The sequence below is a fragment of the Hyaena hyaena genome, unplaced genomic scaffold (genome assembly GCF_003009895.1).
Source record: "Hyaena hyaena isolate Hyena2069 unplaced genomic scaffold, ASM300989v1 scaffold_91, whole genome shotgun sequence".
Lineage (NCBI taxonomy): Eukaryota > Metazoa > Chordata > Mammalia > Carnivora > Hyaenidae > Hyaena > Hyaena hyaena.
In genome coordinates, this window is record NW_024080725.1 from 1,654,346 (window position 1) to 1,673,277 (window position 18,932).

The 18,932-nt window shown below is 43.9% G+C and overlaps 1 protein-coding gene across 3 annotated transcripts in view; it reads left to right on the forward strand.

The window, feature by feature from the left end:
* RALB (RAS like proto-oncogene B) overlaps window positions 1-18,932 on the forward strand; it is a 46,996-nt gene that overhangs the window by 8,685 nt on the left and 19,379 nt on the right. For all 3 annotated transcript variants that reach the window (XM_039234870.1, XM_039234869.1, XM_039234871.1), the window contains exon 2: window positions 16,982-17,147. In XM_039234870.1, the coding sequence (XP_039090801.1) occupies window positions 17,034-17,147 (114 nt within the window). In that variant the 5' untranslated portion in view covers window positions 16,982-17,033. The remainder of the gene's footprint in view (window positions 1-16,981; window positions 17,148-18,932) is intronic.

Sequence of the window (18,932 nt, forward strand, 5' to 3'; positions counted from 1 at the left end):
GGGGAGTCTCTTAAAGAGTTGCTTGGTGCTGGGGGAGAGGAGTCATGTCAGAGGCCGGCTGCGGTCCTGTTGTTCCTCTCCGGTTCCCGGAGAGACGAGAGACGGGTGGGGCAGGGGGCGGTGGAGTGGCTCGCCCGGTCCTATCTGACCCGGTCCTCTCCCCTCCTAGTGGTGTTCTGGGAAGGTGTCACCTCCGCTGGCAGAGAGGACTCAGTCTTGGCAAAGACGTCTCCCCCCTTCTCGTCCTTCTTTAAGGACAGGCAGTTTATTCTGCCGTCAAATAGGTTTGGCTGGTAGGCCAGTTTCTTTCTCAGAACTTTCTAGAATATCAGAATGATGTTCAAAGATCAGTAAAGTGCTTACTCGAAGCCAGGTATTTTCTGACGGAATGTTAAAAACCCCAGGATACAGACACCCTGTGCGTTTTATGGACGAGACCGAGGCCGAGGAAAGTAACTTAACTAAGGGTGTTAGCTTCCCACTGATAGGCTCCAAACTTCCAAGTTGAATGTTTTTTCTCACACTGTATTTGGTATATAACTACTTTAAAACATTGTGGAGCCTGGGTGGCTCAGTCAGTTAAGCATCCGACTTCGGCTCATGATCTCATGGTTTGTGGGTTCGAGCCCTGTGTTGGGCTCTGTGCTGACACTTGGAGCCTGGAGCCTGCTTCGGACTCTGTGTCTCCCTCTCTCTTCCCCTCCCCTGCTCGCTTTCTGTCTCTCTCTCTTTCAAAAATAAATAAAATTTTTAAAATTAAAACATTGTGGTAAGATTTACATAAGACCTGTCATTTTAGCAATTATTTTAAAAGGAAAGTCTACACCCAATGTGGGGCTTAAACTCACGACCCCAGGATCGAGTCATATGCTCTACCGACAGCCAGCCAGACACTTCTCTGTCATTTTAGTGATTAAAAAAAATTTTTAATGTTTATTTCTGAGACAGAGACAGAACACAAGCAGGGAAGGGTAGAGGGAGAAAGAGAGACACAGAATCAAAGCAGCCTCCAGGCTCTAGGCGTCAGCACAGAGCCCGACGTGGGGCTTGAACTCACAGACTAGGAGATCATGACCTGAGCCAAAGTCAGAGGTTTAACCGATGGAGCCACCCAGGTGCCCCTTAGTAATTTTTATAAAGTGTGTAGTCCTATGGCATTAAATACATTCACAGTGTTGTGCAGTCATCACCACTATCCATCTCCAAAACATTTTTATAGTTCTTTTTTTAATTTTTAAATGTTTATTCACTTATTTAGAGAGAGTGTGCATGTGCATGAGCAAGGAGGGGCAGAGAGAGAGGGGAGGGAGATAGAATCTCAAGTGCCCTCCACGCTGTCAGCATGGAGCCCTATGCAGGGCTCAGACCCATGGACTGTGAGAGCATGACCTGAGCTAAAATCGAGTCAGATGCTTAACTGACTGAGCCACCCAGGCGCCCCTCCAAAACATTTTTAATCATTTCATTCTGCAAGTCTGTGCTCATAAAACACTAACTGCCATCTTCTTCCCTGGCCCCTGGAAACGACTGTTCCACTTTCCATCTCTATGAATTGACTACTCTAGGTACCTTGTATAAATGGAATCATACAGTATTTGTCCTTTCGTGTCTGGCTTATGTCACTTAGCCCAATGTCTTCAAGGTTTATCCGTATTGTAGCTTTCATTTTTGTGAGAATTAAGTTCCCTTTGAAGACTGGATAGTATTCCACTGTAATGATGCACCACATTTTTGTTTTCCATTCATTCATCAGCAGACACTTGGGTCACTTTCACTTTTGACTGTTGTGAATAGTGCTGCTGTGAACACGGGCATACAAATCTGTGCAAGTCCCTGCTTTCGGGTGTTTGGGGTGTATAATAACTGCTTTCTGTTGGGTATTTCCTCCTTGAACTTGTGCTGTGGTCGCCTGGGCCTCTCTCTCCTTAATGAGCTTTCTGATCCACAGTTCTGTGTCAGTGACAACAATTCCAGTGTTTCCCCCTGTGTTGGAAGGTCTTCCCCACCCGACCCCAATCCGCTGTTGGAGCAGCCCAGGGGCGTGGCTCCGAGTGTGGGCTCTGAAGCCAGACTGCTGGGGTTGCCCTTCTAGCGACAGACTGGTTAAGTGACCTAGCAAGTTCTACAAGCTCTGTTTGAGTGTGTGCGAGACACCAGTAGATGCCGTAGAAGTGAAAATGGTAGCAGTACGTCTCGAAACAGGATCGGTTTGGGGTAAGTAATTCAGAACACGACACGTATGCTACTTCCAGATTTGACCTTCAGCTGCTGAGACATGCGGTGGTGCTAATGTGTCCGAGGCTGCTTTTGCAGGTGGAAGGAACTGGAGTCTGGTTACATCGGTAGACCTCTCCAAGGCCAGTGAAATCCCCCAGCTTCCACTGGGGGGAGAGGACTTTATTTCAGAAATAGCTGTATGCTTAAACAAAAACAAAAAACACAGAGCTTGCAAATTACCTGCCACTATTTCGTTGCTTCAGGAAAGTCATCATATAAATGAATGAACCTTTCAAAGTTTACCAGTTACCACTATCCTCTGGAGAACGGACCTCTCAGCCCCAACGGAGAACTTGTTTTTCTGTTATCTATCAAGTCCTGAGCTTCTCCGAAGTACCAGGCACGCTGGACACACAAAGACGAATGCGCCGCTCTCTGTGTGGTGGAAAAGACAGACCTCATCTAAGAGGAAATTAGCAGTTTATTTCAGTGCAAACGTAGGTATATTGACAGGCAGAGGGGCCTACTCAGGGAGGGTCAGCGCTGCTGGGCGAGATCCAGGAAGGTGGTGGCAGGAATGTTCTGGCTGAGTGTTAAATTCTAGGTGACCCTGATCAGGAAGAAGGTTAATCCTGGCAGAAAGAATAACATGCACATAAGGGGACAGACTGCAAACAGAATGTGTGTGATGAGCGACTTCAGAGCTTTCTGGGTTTTGTTTTAGTGACTTTAGCTGGGTTTTGTTAGTTTAGTCATGGGGTATGTTTTGTTTTGTTGGCGGGAGAACATATAAAGAGATATTCATCAGGGAGCGGGCATACCTAAAACAGATTTCCTTCGGCACTCAGTAGCAGCACTTTAAGTTGTTTTGCAGATTTTGTGGCAGGAAAAAAAAACCAGCAAAAGATTGGAAAGGAACTTAGATCATTTAATTCAACTTCCTTACTTTTTTGGACATGGAAACTGAGTCATACATGTATGACAGTACAAAAATATTCTCTCCCCCGGTGCTAATGACAATAGCAGTTGTCCAAGGGAAGGGAAAATGGAGTTTCCTTCTTTAAGTTAGTATGTGCAGGCAAGGCTGAGGGTACTGAAAGCCTGTCCTCAGAGAACCGTGGTGACTTCAGTTGTTTCTCGCCAGGACTGTCACTCCTGGAATGCCCTATTCAATGAAGAGCAATAAGAAAATACAAATTTCCCAAACAGAGCAGTCAAGACTGGGTGTCTTCCTTTCATAGAAAGATGTAGCAGAGGGGCGCCTGGGTGGCTCAGTCGGTTGAGTGTCCGACTTCAGCTCAGGTCGTGATCTCAACGGGTTCCCGGTTTCGAGCCCCGCGTCGGGCTCTAAGCTGACAACTTGGATTCTGTGTTGCGCTCTCTCTCTGCCTCTCCCCCACCTGCACTCTGTCTCTCTCAAAACTAAACATGAAAAAAAAAAGATGTAGCAGAAGTTGAGCAGTAGTGCTAGTGAGTTGGTGCCTGTGGAGAGGCTGTTAGCTGACCAATGCAGCCTCTTTGCTATGTGACCCGCAGTCCTTTGAGCTCAGGTACTCCGGGCCATGTCCAGATTATTCGGGTCCCATAACCATTCACGTTCCGCCTGCCCCGGCAAGGGCTCGTGGTCCTTTCTGCGAGTGCAGAGTCATGGGACAGCTGGTCAGTCTCCAAACTCACTGCAAATCGAATAACACTTGGATGATCCTAAGCCCACTCAGGATTCCCTATTTAAATCAGCGGGTGACATGATGAGATTCTTACGAGGGCTAGGTTGTTCTCATTTGTAAAGAGTGTCTCTGGTGTAAGCAAAGTGTCTCTGGTGTATTTTTGTATTGAAATACCAGACCCTAAAGCTCCCGGTTTTTATTGACTCTGAAACCTGACGATCCGGCAATCTCTGTTTTAAGGAGCCTGGGTCATAACTAATAGTGAGAACCCCCTAGTAAGTTCAAATAAACACTTAAACCCCAACCTTAAGAGAGTCAAAGTCTTTAGTAACAAATTCACAAAGCTTAAAAAAGTAGAAATTAACATTACCTATTTGCCAAACTTTGCTTTTGAAATGCGGAACAAAAGGCTTCAACTTTTTGGGCTTTTGATGGTAAGTAATGGAAGCAAGATATGGATGGATCCAGGTGTTAAGTTTACCCTGTATTCTAGCTTTTATGATGACCATAGTTGGGGTAAACGTTACCCAGACCCTTCAGGTTGATGAGAACAGAAAAATTCCTGTCGCACAAGGGTGTAAGAAGGAAAAGCGCAGGCCTGGCGCCCAGCCTCATGGAGCCTGAATAGTCGTGGAGGAAATAAGCCAAAAGCATGTAAGCCAAAAAAGAAAGGAATTACAAGTTGTGACCAGTGCAGTGAAGGGAGCCAAGGGGCTGACATGGAGGCTGAGAGAGGGTCTACTTGAGGTGTGGGGGTCCTTCACTCTCTGAAGAACTGACCTTTAAATGGAAAGTTCTAGAAGGAATTGGGTTTGTGAATGATGAGTATAGAAAGGCTCAGGGTTGGGAAGGGGCAGAGGGGTGAGTAGTAGGCCATGAGGTTGGAGAGGTGGAGCCTAGGGATAGGGGGCAGAGAAGCCATCTGAGCCCCCAAAGCCAGCTTTGTTCCTGGACACACCAGAAGGCGAGCTGATACATAATTGTTTTGCTTAAGCTACTTTCAGTGGGGGTTTCTTTCACTGTGGACAAGAGTTCTAACCATATAAGGGACAGAATATTTGAATTCCCTGGAAATGCCTTCAGCTGGAGTTGCTATACGTAGAGCTCATGCGTTATTCATTCAGAGTGAAGTATTTTTGTGTCATTATGTTCCCCCACACCCCCGGCCCTGCCTGGGTCTGATTCCTTGGACTTGAACTGTATATGTACTTTCAAAGCCTTTATGTACAGTCTGTTGGGACTCACTTGGTTGGAAGTGATAGAAACGTAAGGTACACGAGCTCACACCGCAAAGGGGGATTTATTGGGTGGGCCCCAGCGCACTTCACTGACAGCGGAGACATGGAAAACCACGCCAAGTCAGGGGCTGAGGATGCGGCCGGGACTCAGGAGCAGCTGGAACAAGCCCCCTGAGTGCTGCCGGGACTGTCCCGGTGTTTCCTTTCCACGCAGGCTCCGTCTCTCTTTCTAGCTCTAGATCGGCTCTCCCAACTTGGCAAAAACCATAGCTGCCAATTTGCAAAAATGGGTGGCCCACAGACGAGCTTTGTCTGCTCACAGTGCTTTTAAAAAGTGATTTGATTGTTAACATTTAAAAAGGGAGTTTCACATAAAATTCCAAGTTCCTGACCTCTCTTAAAGAAGTGGAAGTCTGACATCCCTAAATTCCAGGAATCAGCAGGTGCTGCTCTTTGGAAGGGCAGTGCACTATCTAAAGGCCCACAGGGCTGCTGCTCTCTTCCTTCTTCCTGGGGGCTCCCTGCTCCAGCTGTAGCCATCCTCACCCAGCCCCCAGCCACTCAGTTTTGTACCCAGACCCTGGCCTGGGTCAAGTGCCCTCCTCGGGATCAGTTTCTCCCAGGGGATGGGGCCACAGTCTGACCTGGCATGTCTTATCTCCCTCACCCCTCTCCCTTGTCCCATGCAGATGGCAGAGGGGAGCAGTTTCTAGAAAACCGGTGCTAGGCGGGCAGTACCTTAAGTGATGTATTTGGAAAAAGTTGTATGTTATTTAGTGAAAAAGGTTTTTAAACTCCTTTTTTACCAATGTCCTTTTGCCAAAAGGGCCTGTTATTCTTAACATGCTTAACATACTTTAAGTGGTCTTCTGCTTTTTTATTTTGGAGGAGAGCTGGAAGACTTCATAGAGGCTCTCGTGATAATTCAGTCTGTGAATGTGCCCGTCAAAGCTAAGCATCTCAGTTAGTTTATGATGTAACATGGCTTATCTGTTTGTTTTTATGGATGAGTCAATCTAGGATCGCAAAGGGTTGAGTTCATTAACTAAGGTTGGAGCCATTGTCTCACCTTAATTCTACAGGCAGAATACTCAGCTGGTTGGCACCATAAGTACTAACAATCTTACAAACCTGATTTACTAAAAATTAAAGTGTAGATATTGATAGAGTTTAGTAAAGTATTAAAAAAAAAAACCCTTTCCTGGTTTTTAGAGTTTCTATTTCGTTAAATACTGTGAAAACCCAAGAATGCATTTTCAAATCAGAATCACTTTTCTTGATTCTTTAAATGTATTTCATTATTTGAAGTGAGCATATCGTCTCAAATCTGGTAAAATTCTCTACATTCCCAAGGCACACATCTTTTAAGAACTTTCTTTCTCATTTACTTAGGGCTCCCCTATTTCTGAAGACTTTAAAAGTGCAGAGTATGGAATTCGAGGGTGTTATGCTGAGCAAAATAAGTCAGGCAGAGAAGGACAGATACCATATGTCTGCACACAGAGGTGGATTAGGAGGAAGTTAACGTAGGAAGAAGCGGGAGAAGAAGGGGAAAAATAGTGGGGGAGAGGGAGGGAGGCAAACCATGAGAGACTCTTGAATGCCGAGAACAAACCGAGGGCTGATGGGGGTGGGGGAGAGGAGAAGGGGGGTGATGGGCATGGAGGAGGGCACTTTTTGGGTGTTGTATGGAAACCAATTTGACAATAAACTATTTAAGAAAATAATAAATAAAAAAGCAGAGTGAATATATGGAAATCATTGTACTTGAACTTGAAGAACAGCAGATTGATAGAAGACGATAGTACGAGGCAGGGTCTGTGTAGTCAAGAGGCAGATGTGAAGAGGAAAAGCCTTCACTTGAGAGCGATTGAAAACTAAACTAAATGTCTCTAAGGATGGTCTTACATGTCGTCGTCACTGTCTAGATACTAGGAAACTCATACACACACACTTTTTTTTTTTAAAACTCACAAAAAATTTTGAATCAGACTGTGAAAGTTGAATCCGTTTTCTTAAGATGGCAATGTACCACGGCCCTTGCAAAAACAAAGGTGGTAGCAGAGTGTTAGTTGTGAGACGGCCAACTAAGGATTCCATTTGCAGTTAGACTCATGGTGCCAACCGGCTGAGTATTCTGCCTGTAGAATTAAGGTGAGACAATGGCTCTGACGTTAGTTAATGAACTCAATTAATATTTAAGTATGTTTTCTGTGATAGATAGTGAGACAGTGGTTAACAAAATACAGAATCCGTTCTCAAAGAGTGTAGAGTCTGGTTTTCAAAGCGAGGCATGAACTGGACTTATCTGGAGAACCTGAGAACATAGGTGTCAGAGCTCTGCGCTCCTATGTTGGAATCTCTATGGGAGTGGGGCCCAGGCCCCTATATTTCTGTCATTACTTTTTATGTTTTTAACTTTTTAAGTGTGGAGATTTCCAAACACATATGAAAATACAGAGAATGTGTAACACACCACCTTATGTTGATCAGTCAGCTTCAACAATTAATAGTTGTCTGCCAGTCTTATTTCATCTGTGTCCCAACCTCCGTGCTACCTTTGAAGCAAACCCCATTTAGCTTCATTTGTAATGATGTTAATTTAAGTTACTTTAAATTTTTAAAAATAAATAATTCCTTCAAGTTATCAAATCCAGTCAGTGTTGGGCTTTCCCCAGTTTTCTTACGTGTTTAGGGTACAAGCTGAGGTCCATTAGGTTTCAGTCCCTTGATATATCTCAGGTCTCATAATTTATAGGTCCTCTCTCTCTCTCTCTCTCTCTCTTTCTCCATGTAGTTTATTTGTTGAAGAAACTGGGTGGCTTATTCCATAGAGCTTTCTATGGTTTTCGTGTTGCTGCTGGTGTATTTGTGTGTTGTTCACCATATCCCTGTCTCCTCTGTTTCCCATGCATCAGGATATAGAAGCTTCTTTCACAAGATGACATCATTGATGGTTATTTGCCTTTTTCAAGGTGCTCATCATGTCAGGTTATCTTTTTTTTTTTTGTAATGTTTGCTCAGATTTTCTTAATCCACGAGGAATTGCCAAATAGTGATAGTCCAAATTCTGTTGTTCCTTGATTTGTCACGAGATTCTGTGAAGGAAACTTTGCTTCATCTGTCACAGGTGACCCTTGAACATCACAGGTCTGAATTGTGTGGGTCCACTTACATGTGGATCTTTCTTGATAAATACAGTACACACTGTAAATGTATTTTCTCTGCCTTATGATTTTCTTAACGTTTTATTTTCTCTAGCTTACTTTATTGTGACAATGCAGTATAGAATATGTACAACCCACAAAACATGTGTTAGTGGACTGTTCATGTTATTGCTAAGGCTCCTAGTCACCAGTAGGTTATTAGTGGTTCAGTTTTGGGAGAGTTAGAAGTTATATGCAGAGTTTCAACTGTGGGTGAATGGTCAGTGCCCCCTAACTCTCCTTGTTGTTCAAGGATCAGCTGTATTTGGTCACCTTATCGTACAGTTTGTAGAGGAGAGGCGAGGTACATTTTTAATTTTTTCCCCTTTATTTACCAATTTTCAAAATAATGCGTTATTTTCATGGTTCTCCAAAGGTGACTAATAAGTTGCATTTAAAGTATCACCATGAACAAATTTGATGTATTTCAGGCCGTTGCAGTTACTATCGTTATTGATCTTGGCTCCTAAGTGTGTGTGTGTGCGTGCACGTGGGTGTACTTTTAAATTATTATCGTTTTTTTGTAGCCAACAGCATTTATTGTTAAGCCATAAAAAGAACCTCAGGGGAGGTCTGCTACGTTAATGATGTGCCTTCCACAATCAGTGTTCACAATAGGACACTCAGGAGACAGTATTTCCTTACTGGAACATTGAAGAGAAGTGTGGCATGGGGCGTGTCCTGAAATATTGTTTAAAATGTGTCCTTGTTTTTATTTCTTAAGACTCTTCCCTCATTCATTCCTTCCTTTTTTTTTTTTTTAATATTTTTATTTATTTCTAGGAGAGAGAGAGAGACAGCATGAGCAGGGGAGGGTCAGAGAGAGAGGGAGAAACAGACTCTGAAATAGGCTCCAGGCTCTGAGCTGGCAGTCAGCACAGAGCCCGATGCGGGGCTCGAACCCATGAACCGCGAGATCATGACCTAAGTGAAAGTCGGACGCTTAACCGACTAAGCCACCCAGGTGCCCCCATTCCTTCCTTTATTCATTCTCTGGGCATTTCTAGGCCTCTATGACACCACAGGTCAGAATCCCAGGTCCTGGTGACACACTGTCTTTCTCCCCAGGGAGAGCCTTTGAGACTGTGTACCAATCACCACAAGTTTGTGTTGTCATTAAAATGACAGTGATCTAGGGATTCAGGGCAGGAAGGGAGGTGCTGTCAACACACACTGACACGCTCCTATGTAGAGTCCCTCATTTTATTGGTTACAGCTATTTAATACTTGGAGTTAGATGCTAAGGAATAGAAGAGTCCATGTCAATTTCAAGACTAATGGAAATGACGTCTACTGAGTAGATGGTGTCATTGCGTTTTACTCTTTCACTATTCACAATCCCTGCAATCCATCTGTTTCCTGTGTTTCTTCATATTTTGAAAGCACTGTTTTTGGGGGAAGAGTCCTTCATGGCCCTAATTTAGATCAGATCGTTCCTATTTTGGATTGTAACAGGAAGTAGTATGAATAATCGGGATTTGCCTTGACACTTAAATAGCACTCTGCTTGCTAAAATGCAGATTCTGCTTCATAAGTAATGTATGGAGGCACTTTAAGACCATGCAAATAGTCTCATCCAGATCTCCCCAGTAGACTTAGCATCTATTAACGATTCTGGCCTGAGCCAATCTTTACTATGAGAGTTGATTTTCCATATGAATTGTTTGAATGAATATGAACTTCCATATGAAGTTGTTTCCATATGCATGTGGATTTTCCAACTCAGACGCACCCTCTCTATTTATCAGTCTGCCTTTGGTGGTCTACTGGAAGCAAGAGCCCTCCCTCTTCTGTTTATTTAGTATTTCATATAGGAGTTCACAAATTCCTAACTTTTCAATGGTCTGTTTCATTACTGTCCTTAATTATTTTGGTGCTTAAATTGTTCCAGATTTAGGATTGTCCTCCTTTTTTGACTGTTAGAGGATGAAAAAGACATGGATAATATTTTGGGAGACTCAAGTATTATGATTATGGCCTACTAGTAATATCTAGGTTACCTCAAAGTTATGCTAAAAAAGTGCTAAGTGCAATTCTTTGCACGTGGGTAGTGTTTGAGAGTTTCCCATGTGTTTTTGTGGACATGTGCTACCTAGGACACTTGACTTTTATGAGGGGGACTGGAGGCGTGAGTTCTCTGCATTTTCAAATAATCATTTGATTTTTTTGACATTCCTGTGATACAGACAAGGTGTCATTTTCCTCTATCTACCAACTCATTTTCTCCCAGCCTCAGTTTAATAAAAGACTAATGATTATATTAACCTATGGGACTAAGGTTCACTAGAAGCCACTCTCTCCCTCCTTCCTGACATTTGTGCAATTTATATGTTGTGATCTGCGTTAAAAACTTTACTTCTCAAGTAAATGTGTTCTGGTCTTTGAATTAATGCTGAGTGGTAGAGAGCCCTACCTCAAATTAATGTATCATAGGACATGACATAGAAAAATCATTTCCTCACCCTTGGCTCCCTGCCAAACCATCTGAATGATGCTTCTTTTAGTTTGGAGTGTCTTGTTTTTCCGTATGGGAATGTGTGTGTGTGTGTGTGTGTGTGTGTGTGTGTGTGTGTGTGTGTTAATTAAAAAATTTTTTTTAATGTTTATTTATTTTTGAGAAAGAGAGAGAATACAAGTTGGGGAGGGGCAGAGAGAGAGGGAGACACAAAATCTGAAGCAGGCTCCAGGCTCTGAGCTGTCAGCACAAAGCCCGAACTTTGGGCTCGAACTCATGAGCAGTGTGACCTGAGCCAGAATTGGACACTTAACCGACTGAGCCACCCACGTGCCCCAGGGAATGTGTGTGTTTGTTCTTATGGATCCAGTGCCTTACATGCTAACTTGGGCTGGGGGACACACCCCTCAATGGTTTCCCATTTTCTCCAGGGTATGTTTCTTAAAATGGCATCTTAGGTCTGTTTATAGGTGAACATGTGTGTCTTTGGATGCTCCCCACCCCCACTTCCCCACTTCTCACCTTATGCTTCAGTGTTATGTGATACCTGGTACCCACTGGGATGTTTGATGCCTTTGTTCCTTTGCTTGTGCTCTCAGTTATGCTTGAAAAGCTCCCTTCAATCACCCCCATTTGCCGAGTGAACTCTTATTCAATTTTGAAGCCTTTCCTGATTCTTTTTTTCCAGAGTTCATTGTGCTCTCCCTTATACTTTGTGCCATCTTCATCACTGCATGTGGGAAATTACATTATAATGCTTTAGTTGTATGACTTTCCTTAGAGGATTCAGTTTTCTAAGGGCAGAGACCCACAGCTTGGCACAGAGTAGCACTTAAATTTTTTTTTTTTTTTTTTTTGTACAAAAACGAATCTAACTGTAGAACTTGGCTGCTCCTAGGGAGAGACATAGTGAAGGGCATCCATTGGTGTGTTTCTCAAGTCCCCTGTAAGAGACTCTGACCCAAAGGGAAAAACATGCCAAGACTTGGTATTATGGACCCGAATTCCCCTGGTGGAAGGTCAGTGTTGTAGCTTCATGTATTTGCTATGAACCCAAATAGTGCATTGAAGTGATTTAGGAGGATTGCAAACCTCTTAGAGAGAGAGTTCTGAAATCATCAGTGAAGGCAGGATTGGGGTGGGGGGTAGATATGATTGCTTTGTAAAATAAATGGATGTCTACACTGAAGGCAAGGATGAAGTGTACTGATGGCTACAGCTTACATGGAAATGCAAGAAATAAGACAGATTGATGGGTAGGGAGAAAGACGCCAGTTGACAGGGTTTGTGGTAAAGCAAGTGGACTGAAACACAAATCCGGGAATCTGGGTGGCGGGGAGATGGACTCACCCTGCGGTTCCTTCAACTTTCCTGGAAATCTGAAACTTTTCCTAGTAAACTGTTGGGAAAAAGGGTACTTGTATTTTTTTTTTTTTTAAAACACATTTATTGGCTAGGCATATCAATCACGAACATTAAGTCTTCAACACACTTTCTAAGCCTCACTGATTTGTTTTCTTCCTGGCATTTCTCTTCCTCTCTTTATCTAGTCGGTGCTTTCAAATCCCAGTTCCTATGTCGTTCCCTTTAGGAGAATTTCCCTGACCTTCCAGGTGGTTTAGATATCTCTCCTCCATGTTCCCGGAGCACCCTTTGTGTCCCACTTCTGCCACGGAATTTGTTTTCGGGCACTGTGATCTAATCTGTCTGAACCACTAGACTTGGGGTTTCTTGAGTCAATGACTATGTTTCTGGAACACTTTCGGTAGAAGCGAAAACAAAAACAACAACAATAAGTAGACTCACAGTAACTTAAACAAATAGGCATTTATTATTTCCAATGTCAGGAGCCCTGAGGTCAGACATTTCCAGTTTCCAGAATCAGTTTGGTGACGGGCACTTGGTTGGCCCTTCCGTCTGTCTCCTGTCTTTCCCTTCCTCAGGTCAAGTTGGCCAAAGTGGTCATGTGAGTTGGAAATATCCGCCATGGTTATTTCAGTTTTTGAGCTTTGAGCACAGATACTCTGGCAAATATCTTTCGACCTGTTGAATAGTTTTCAGTTCATTTATTGTGGTTTCTTCTAGAGAAATTGACTCTGTGTTTTGAAAATAGCAGCTCAGAATTAGATAGATGGGTCTGAAAGTCTCCCCTACCCCAACCTGGAAAATTACTTCTCCATTTTCATACAACTGTAATAATTCACAGAAGCAAGGTGGCTTCAGAGCAACTGTGACAGATGGATGGCCTGGAGGCCCCAGCCTCATGCCCCAGGATCTGCTTTCTGCGAAGCACTGGTGGACCAGAAATTAGGCCAAAAGCGGTTTCACTTTGCTAAACTGCAGCCTTTTGGGGAGGCCCATGCCTTATCCCATTTATTCTATTTTAGTCACAATTCAAATGTGCTTAATTATCCAGTTAATTGCTTAGAACACTTATTAAAAGTCACATAATTAGAAAAGGGGTGGTGGAAAGAAGGCCCGGCGTAAGCAGTAGGTGGATGGTCCGGGGGTGGGGGGAAGGGGCGGCACAAGCAGTCATCCGATCCTATGCCCAAGAGCCCTTGATGGTCCTTAAATCATCAAGGAAGGATTTCATTATGTTCAGTCTGCTCTAAGAAGACAGATGGAGATAGTACGTGAGAGATAACATGCCAAACAACGCAACTATGATCTTACATAGGTTTTAAATATAGGATTATATAGATTAGAAAACTGGCAGGAAATCTACTGTTAATAAGCGAGTATCTCTGGGTGGTGGAATCATAAGTGATTTTTTTTCCTCTTTGAAAGATAGTTTAGATATTTCCTAAATTTTCTATTGAGCATTGAAAGCGTTTGGAGTATGCCACCCTGAAATACGCCACTTTGACATAGGATTATTTTGAGCTGGAGACAGTTGAAAACAGACCAAAATCACATTCTCTGCCTTCACCCCGCGCCCCTCCCCGCCCCCCTGCCCCGGAAGGGCAGGGCTACTCTGAATCACCCAAAGCAGCTCTAGGCTCTTACCAGCCCGGAGAGGGCACCAGAGAAACCTGCATAACACACCTTACTCACCAGCCCTCACCTGGTCCATCAGGTTCCTTATATAGTGTTTGCCTTCCCACACTTTGTAACCCCTAGAAGTGCAAAGTTCTGTTTTGTTGCTTGTTTGGTGTTTTGTTTTGTTTTGTTCTCTCTGAAATTTATTATTATTTTGTTAAGACGCTATGTAAGCCAAAGTTCTGACCACCCCCTTGAGTTACTCATCACTGAATTTTGTGTGTGCGTGTGTGAGATGTACACAGTAATAAGCTTCCATTTGTTTTTCTCTTGTTACTCTGTTTTTTTTGTCAGATCTGCAGGGCCCCATCCCAAAAGCCAAAAACTATTGTCCCCCCCCCAATGGTTTTATTATTTTTTGTTTTAAATACTTAAAATATTTTAGACATTCAAAGGGGTTCTTGTTCAAGTTGAACAAGATCATGTCATTCTGATGACATTTTGATCATGTCAGTTTTCTAGCATTTTGATTTTGCCTTTGTTAAAAATGCTCAAGTTATACTTTTTATAATAGCAGTCTGAAGAGCCCTACTTGTCATGGATGTGGGCTACCATGTGTGGTGATTTTCTTAGGTGTCCGTAGGTTGGAGCTGTGGGCTCCTATCTGCGGTTTTTCGCTGTGAGTATCCTGATCTGTCTTACTGCCTCTTGTGTCCCCAGAGAGGTTTTGTCTGTCACTCGGCCTTGTGTTCCAGCACCGCGATCAGACTCTGACTGCTCTTTATGTTAACTTCTTGGCTCTGGAGAAGTGCTTTGGTCACAGACTTTTCTGGGTACAGTTCCATGCAGCTGGGACTCAGTCAGATAAACTTCCTTGTCATTGTCCCCTTTTGGTCAACAAATTGTTTTCTAGTCCATTCTTTACCTGAAGGATCCTCCAAGGGCCTTGGCTTTTAAGTTCTCTGTTGAGAAAAGGTGTCAGTTCTGACTCCCGGCTGGCCTGGGCATCTGGTCTCCCAGCCCTGTGTATTTGGCAAATCCTCAGTTACCAAGAACAACAGCCATTCAGGACTGTGGGGACAGCGGCCGCTCCCGCCCTGATGTTTTCACCCTTACATGCTCTGCTGTGCATGTAAGAGAAGTTCTCAACCTCGGACGTCCACTGTAATCACCTGGGAAGCTTTTAGAAGTCCCCATGCCAGGCCAATTCCATCAATCTCTGGGGCGGGACCCATGCATCAAGATGGTTTTTGTTTTTTGTTTTTAAATTTTGTTGATGTTTACTTATTTTTGAGAGAGAATGAGAGAGAGACAGAGCACAAGTGGGGGAGGGACAGAAAGAAAGGGAGACACAGAATCTGAAGCAGGTTCCAGGCTCTGAGCTAGCTGTCAGCACAAAGCCTGATGCGGGGCTCGAACCCATGAACCGTGAGACCGTGACCTGAACTGAAGTTGGCCGCTTGACCGACTGAGCCCCCTAGGCGCCATGCATCAGGATGTTTTTACAACTCCTCCAGGTGATTCCATTTTGCAGCCAATGATGGAAGCCTCGGATTTAAAATAATGCTGTTTTATTTTGCCTAGACAATTTATATGTGTGCTCTGTGTGTTAATTTATTTTTCTAGTGCGGATGCTGTCATGTTACTTTGTCAGTAGTTATGGAAATAGGAGCCTGCCATATTGGAATGAGAAAAAAATTTAAAATTTCAGAAAGCTGAAATTTGCTGGGAAGGAACCCAACCTTTATTAAATTCCTACTGGGTGCTAGGCACCGCACTTAGGTCCTTCACAGATGCTGTCCCTCATGTCGTCCTCAGAAGAGTCCTGCAAGGGAGGTAGTGGTTGGGTTTGCAGATAAGAAAACCAGCTTGGAGTAACCAAATGGTTCTAGGTTGCCCAGCTCACAAATGGCAGACCCAGGCTCGGGCCCATGAGATGCCCTAGCCCGCGTCCTTTCCTCACTCTGTGGTGTGTATGTGACACAGGCTTTCTCATACAAACTGGTTAAGATAAAAATTGGTCCTGGAACTAAAATCAATTCCAGGTTATCTATTAAATTCACTTATTTGGAATACTTGATCTTCCTACAGTGCCAGGGATTCCCTCCTCCTTTTATCTCACATCTGAAGAGGTTAAACTGATTTTGATCAACTGTCATTGTAGGAGAATTTAACTTGTTTTATTTAAAAGAATTTTTCTAGGGGCACCTGAGTGGCTCAATCGGTTGAGCGCCCGACTTTAGCTCAGGTCATGATCTCATGGTTTGTGAGTTTGAGCCCCACATCAGGCTCACTACTGTCAGCCTGTCAGCATAGAACCTGCTTCAGATCCTCTGTACTACTCTCCCTGACCCTCCCCCACAAAAAGATAAAACATAAAAAATTTTTTTAAAGTAATAAATTTTAAAAAATTATTTATTTTGAGAGAGAATGTGTGCGTTTGCGCATGCGTGGGGGAGGGGCAGAGAGAGAGCGGGAGAGAGCATCCCAAGCAGGCTCCGCACTGTCAGCGCAGAGACCGATGCAGGACTCGAACCCACAAACCGTGAGATCATGACCTGAGCTAAAACCAAGAGTCAGATGCGACTGACCAAGAGACCCAGGTGTCCCAAATTCAACTCATTTTAGTTCACCACTTCAAATACACTTGAAGAAAATACTTTAGTTCTCTTTCTTTTAGCTCTATCATGTGTCACAAAGGGGTACTTATGATAAAAACTGCATTTACTCATCTCCTTGCAGAGTAGCTCCATGGCCCCCGTGGGGGGCTGTGGGAGTGTGTGTATCAGGAAGGGGAGGTGAGGAGTGAGAATAGAGGTAGAAATTGAGTCCCCTGAGTGCTGGTGTGGTCTGTGGCACCAGGTGACGTGGGGGAGAGGTGAAACATGGGGCTCTGAGCTCTCTGATCACTCTGCCTCAGAGCAGCACCTTTGAGAATGTGTCGATTTTTAGCGTCCAGTTGTCGTCCCCACATGCCCCAGTGATACAGGCATAGGGTGCCATTTTTTTTCCTCTCTCTGCCCGCTTTCTCTCAGGCTCTGCTATGATAAATGACCCCTGGGGTTGGAAGGATTGTTTTATCTCTGCCTGGAACCTAGAAGTTTTGCTTCTCTGTCGGAATGTCTGGGTTAGGCTTTCCTGGTGCATATGGATCTCATTTTATTTTAATGGGTAGAAGTCAAACTGCCTCTAAGTCTTTGTCTCATTCCTTGGCAGCTCTTCACCTGGGTCTTCTGTTCGTGTGTCGTGACCGGAGACAACCAGCGGCATGGCGGCAAACAAGAGTAAGAGCCAGAGCTCCCTGGCCCTTCACAAGGTGATCATGGTCGGCAGCGGAGGGGTAGGCAAGTCGGCCCTGACGCTTCAGTTCATGTACGATGAGGTAAGACAAGCCAGGCGCAGACATAGCTTTCATCCTCGAGTCCACTGTCATAATGTCCCTTCTCCAGCTGTGTTCATGTGCTCATTACCCCACATGCATGGAGGACCACGAGGCAAATCTATGTAATGTGGTTTCTGAACAGCTTTGTAGAGGGTCTAACGCTCATGAGATCAGGGCTGCTGATTTTTGGTAAATAATTTCACCTCTGGCAGGGATGTGAGGGGTCCCTGCTTGCATGATTTCCAGTGTTATCCTTTGAGCTTTCTGACAGGAGCAAGGGAAGAGGAAGGGACTTTTATATAGATGTTTCTAAAGAACAGGTCAGATTTAGCTTTGTGACAGTCCATTTTGGGCAATAATGAAAGGGAGAGCTAAGCTGTCATAAAACACTCTTTTCTCAAGACGTAGAGACATATGAGAGACATAGAGACATTTTCTCAAGGCCATAGACATCAGGTTCTCTCTAGTTCTGCCATGCAGCAAAGTGAAGCTCTCACCATCCTTGCCCCACATTTATGTCACTAAACGTGGTTAATGGAACTGGTGCTGAGTCCAAGGCAACAAACAGTTTTGATTCCTGTGGCAATAAATATCCCTGCCTGATGGCCGCTGGCTGGCACCATGGGCAGAGTGTTCTGACCAGAGATCGCGTCATGTTCACATGGGTGTGTGCTTTACAGAATTTGTGAAAGGAAGATACCCGTCATCAGAGTCGGTGAAGATCATTATCTGATCTTCACTAGACTTGCCCTCTTCCAACTTCCTCTTCTGTTGGGTGGTGGTGGAATGGCAATGGCCATTTCTGGGATCTAGCTGAGGGAAGTTGGGCTAAGAATATATTTAGCTGGGAATTAGTGGTCTCTATTTCTGTGGTTTGGAGTCACTTCGGCATGTGGTTAAGTTATTACTAGCCATTTCGCTGCAGGGATGGCTTCCTGGAATATTCCCACCACCCACTCTGCTGACTCACCTGGCACTGCGATGGGAGGGGCAGGGTCAGAAGGTTATCATGGTGTGAGTGTTGTCCTGTGGCACCAGGCTCTGGAAAGATGTGGGGCGTAGAGTTCTCGAGAAACAAGGATAGAGACGTGAAGCGAGAAACTGGTCGGGAAAGTTCTTCCAGATATTATAGTTTCTTACAGGGAAGTTTAATAGAGGTTTCCTAAATTTGACAATAGTCCTAAACCTGTTATTACTAGTAGTGTGAAGTCATTGTGAAGCTGAAGAAAATCCTTCTAAACTTCCAAGAAAAGAGAAATTGGGACCAATTATGCTATAAGACAAGACTAAATTGTTTTTTATTCCCTATAGGAAATATTACACAATCGTTGGCCTATATGACGAGATAATCAAAGAGTATGCAGTGAACAAACAAACCAGTAGGAAGGTATTCTAGAGTTATGCCAGGCAGTTAATTAATAAAAAAAATATGTTATTTTGCTGGATTTTGTGATATAAGTGGTATTTGTACTGGTTTTCTTTTTTTAATTAAAATTTTTTTTCTTTCCATTTATTTATTTTTGAGAGACAGAGTGTGAGTGGGGGAGAGGCAGAGAGAGAGGGAGACACAGAATTGGAAGCAGGTTCCAGGCTCTGAGCTAGCTGTCAGCACAGAGCCCAACACGGGGCTTGAACCCACAAACCTTGAGATCATGACCTGAGCTGAAGTCAGACGCTTAACCACCTGAGCCCCCCAGATGCCCCTGTATTGTTTTTCTTATGCCATGTGACACATTACTAGAAATTGAGCAGCTTGAATCAACACGTATGTGTTACCTATGGTTT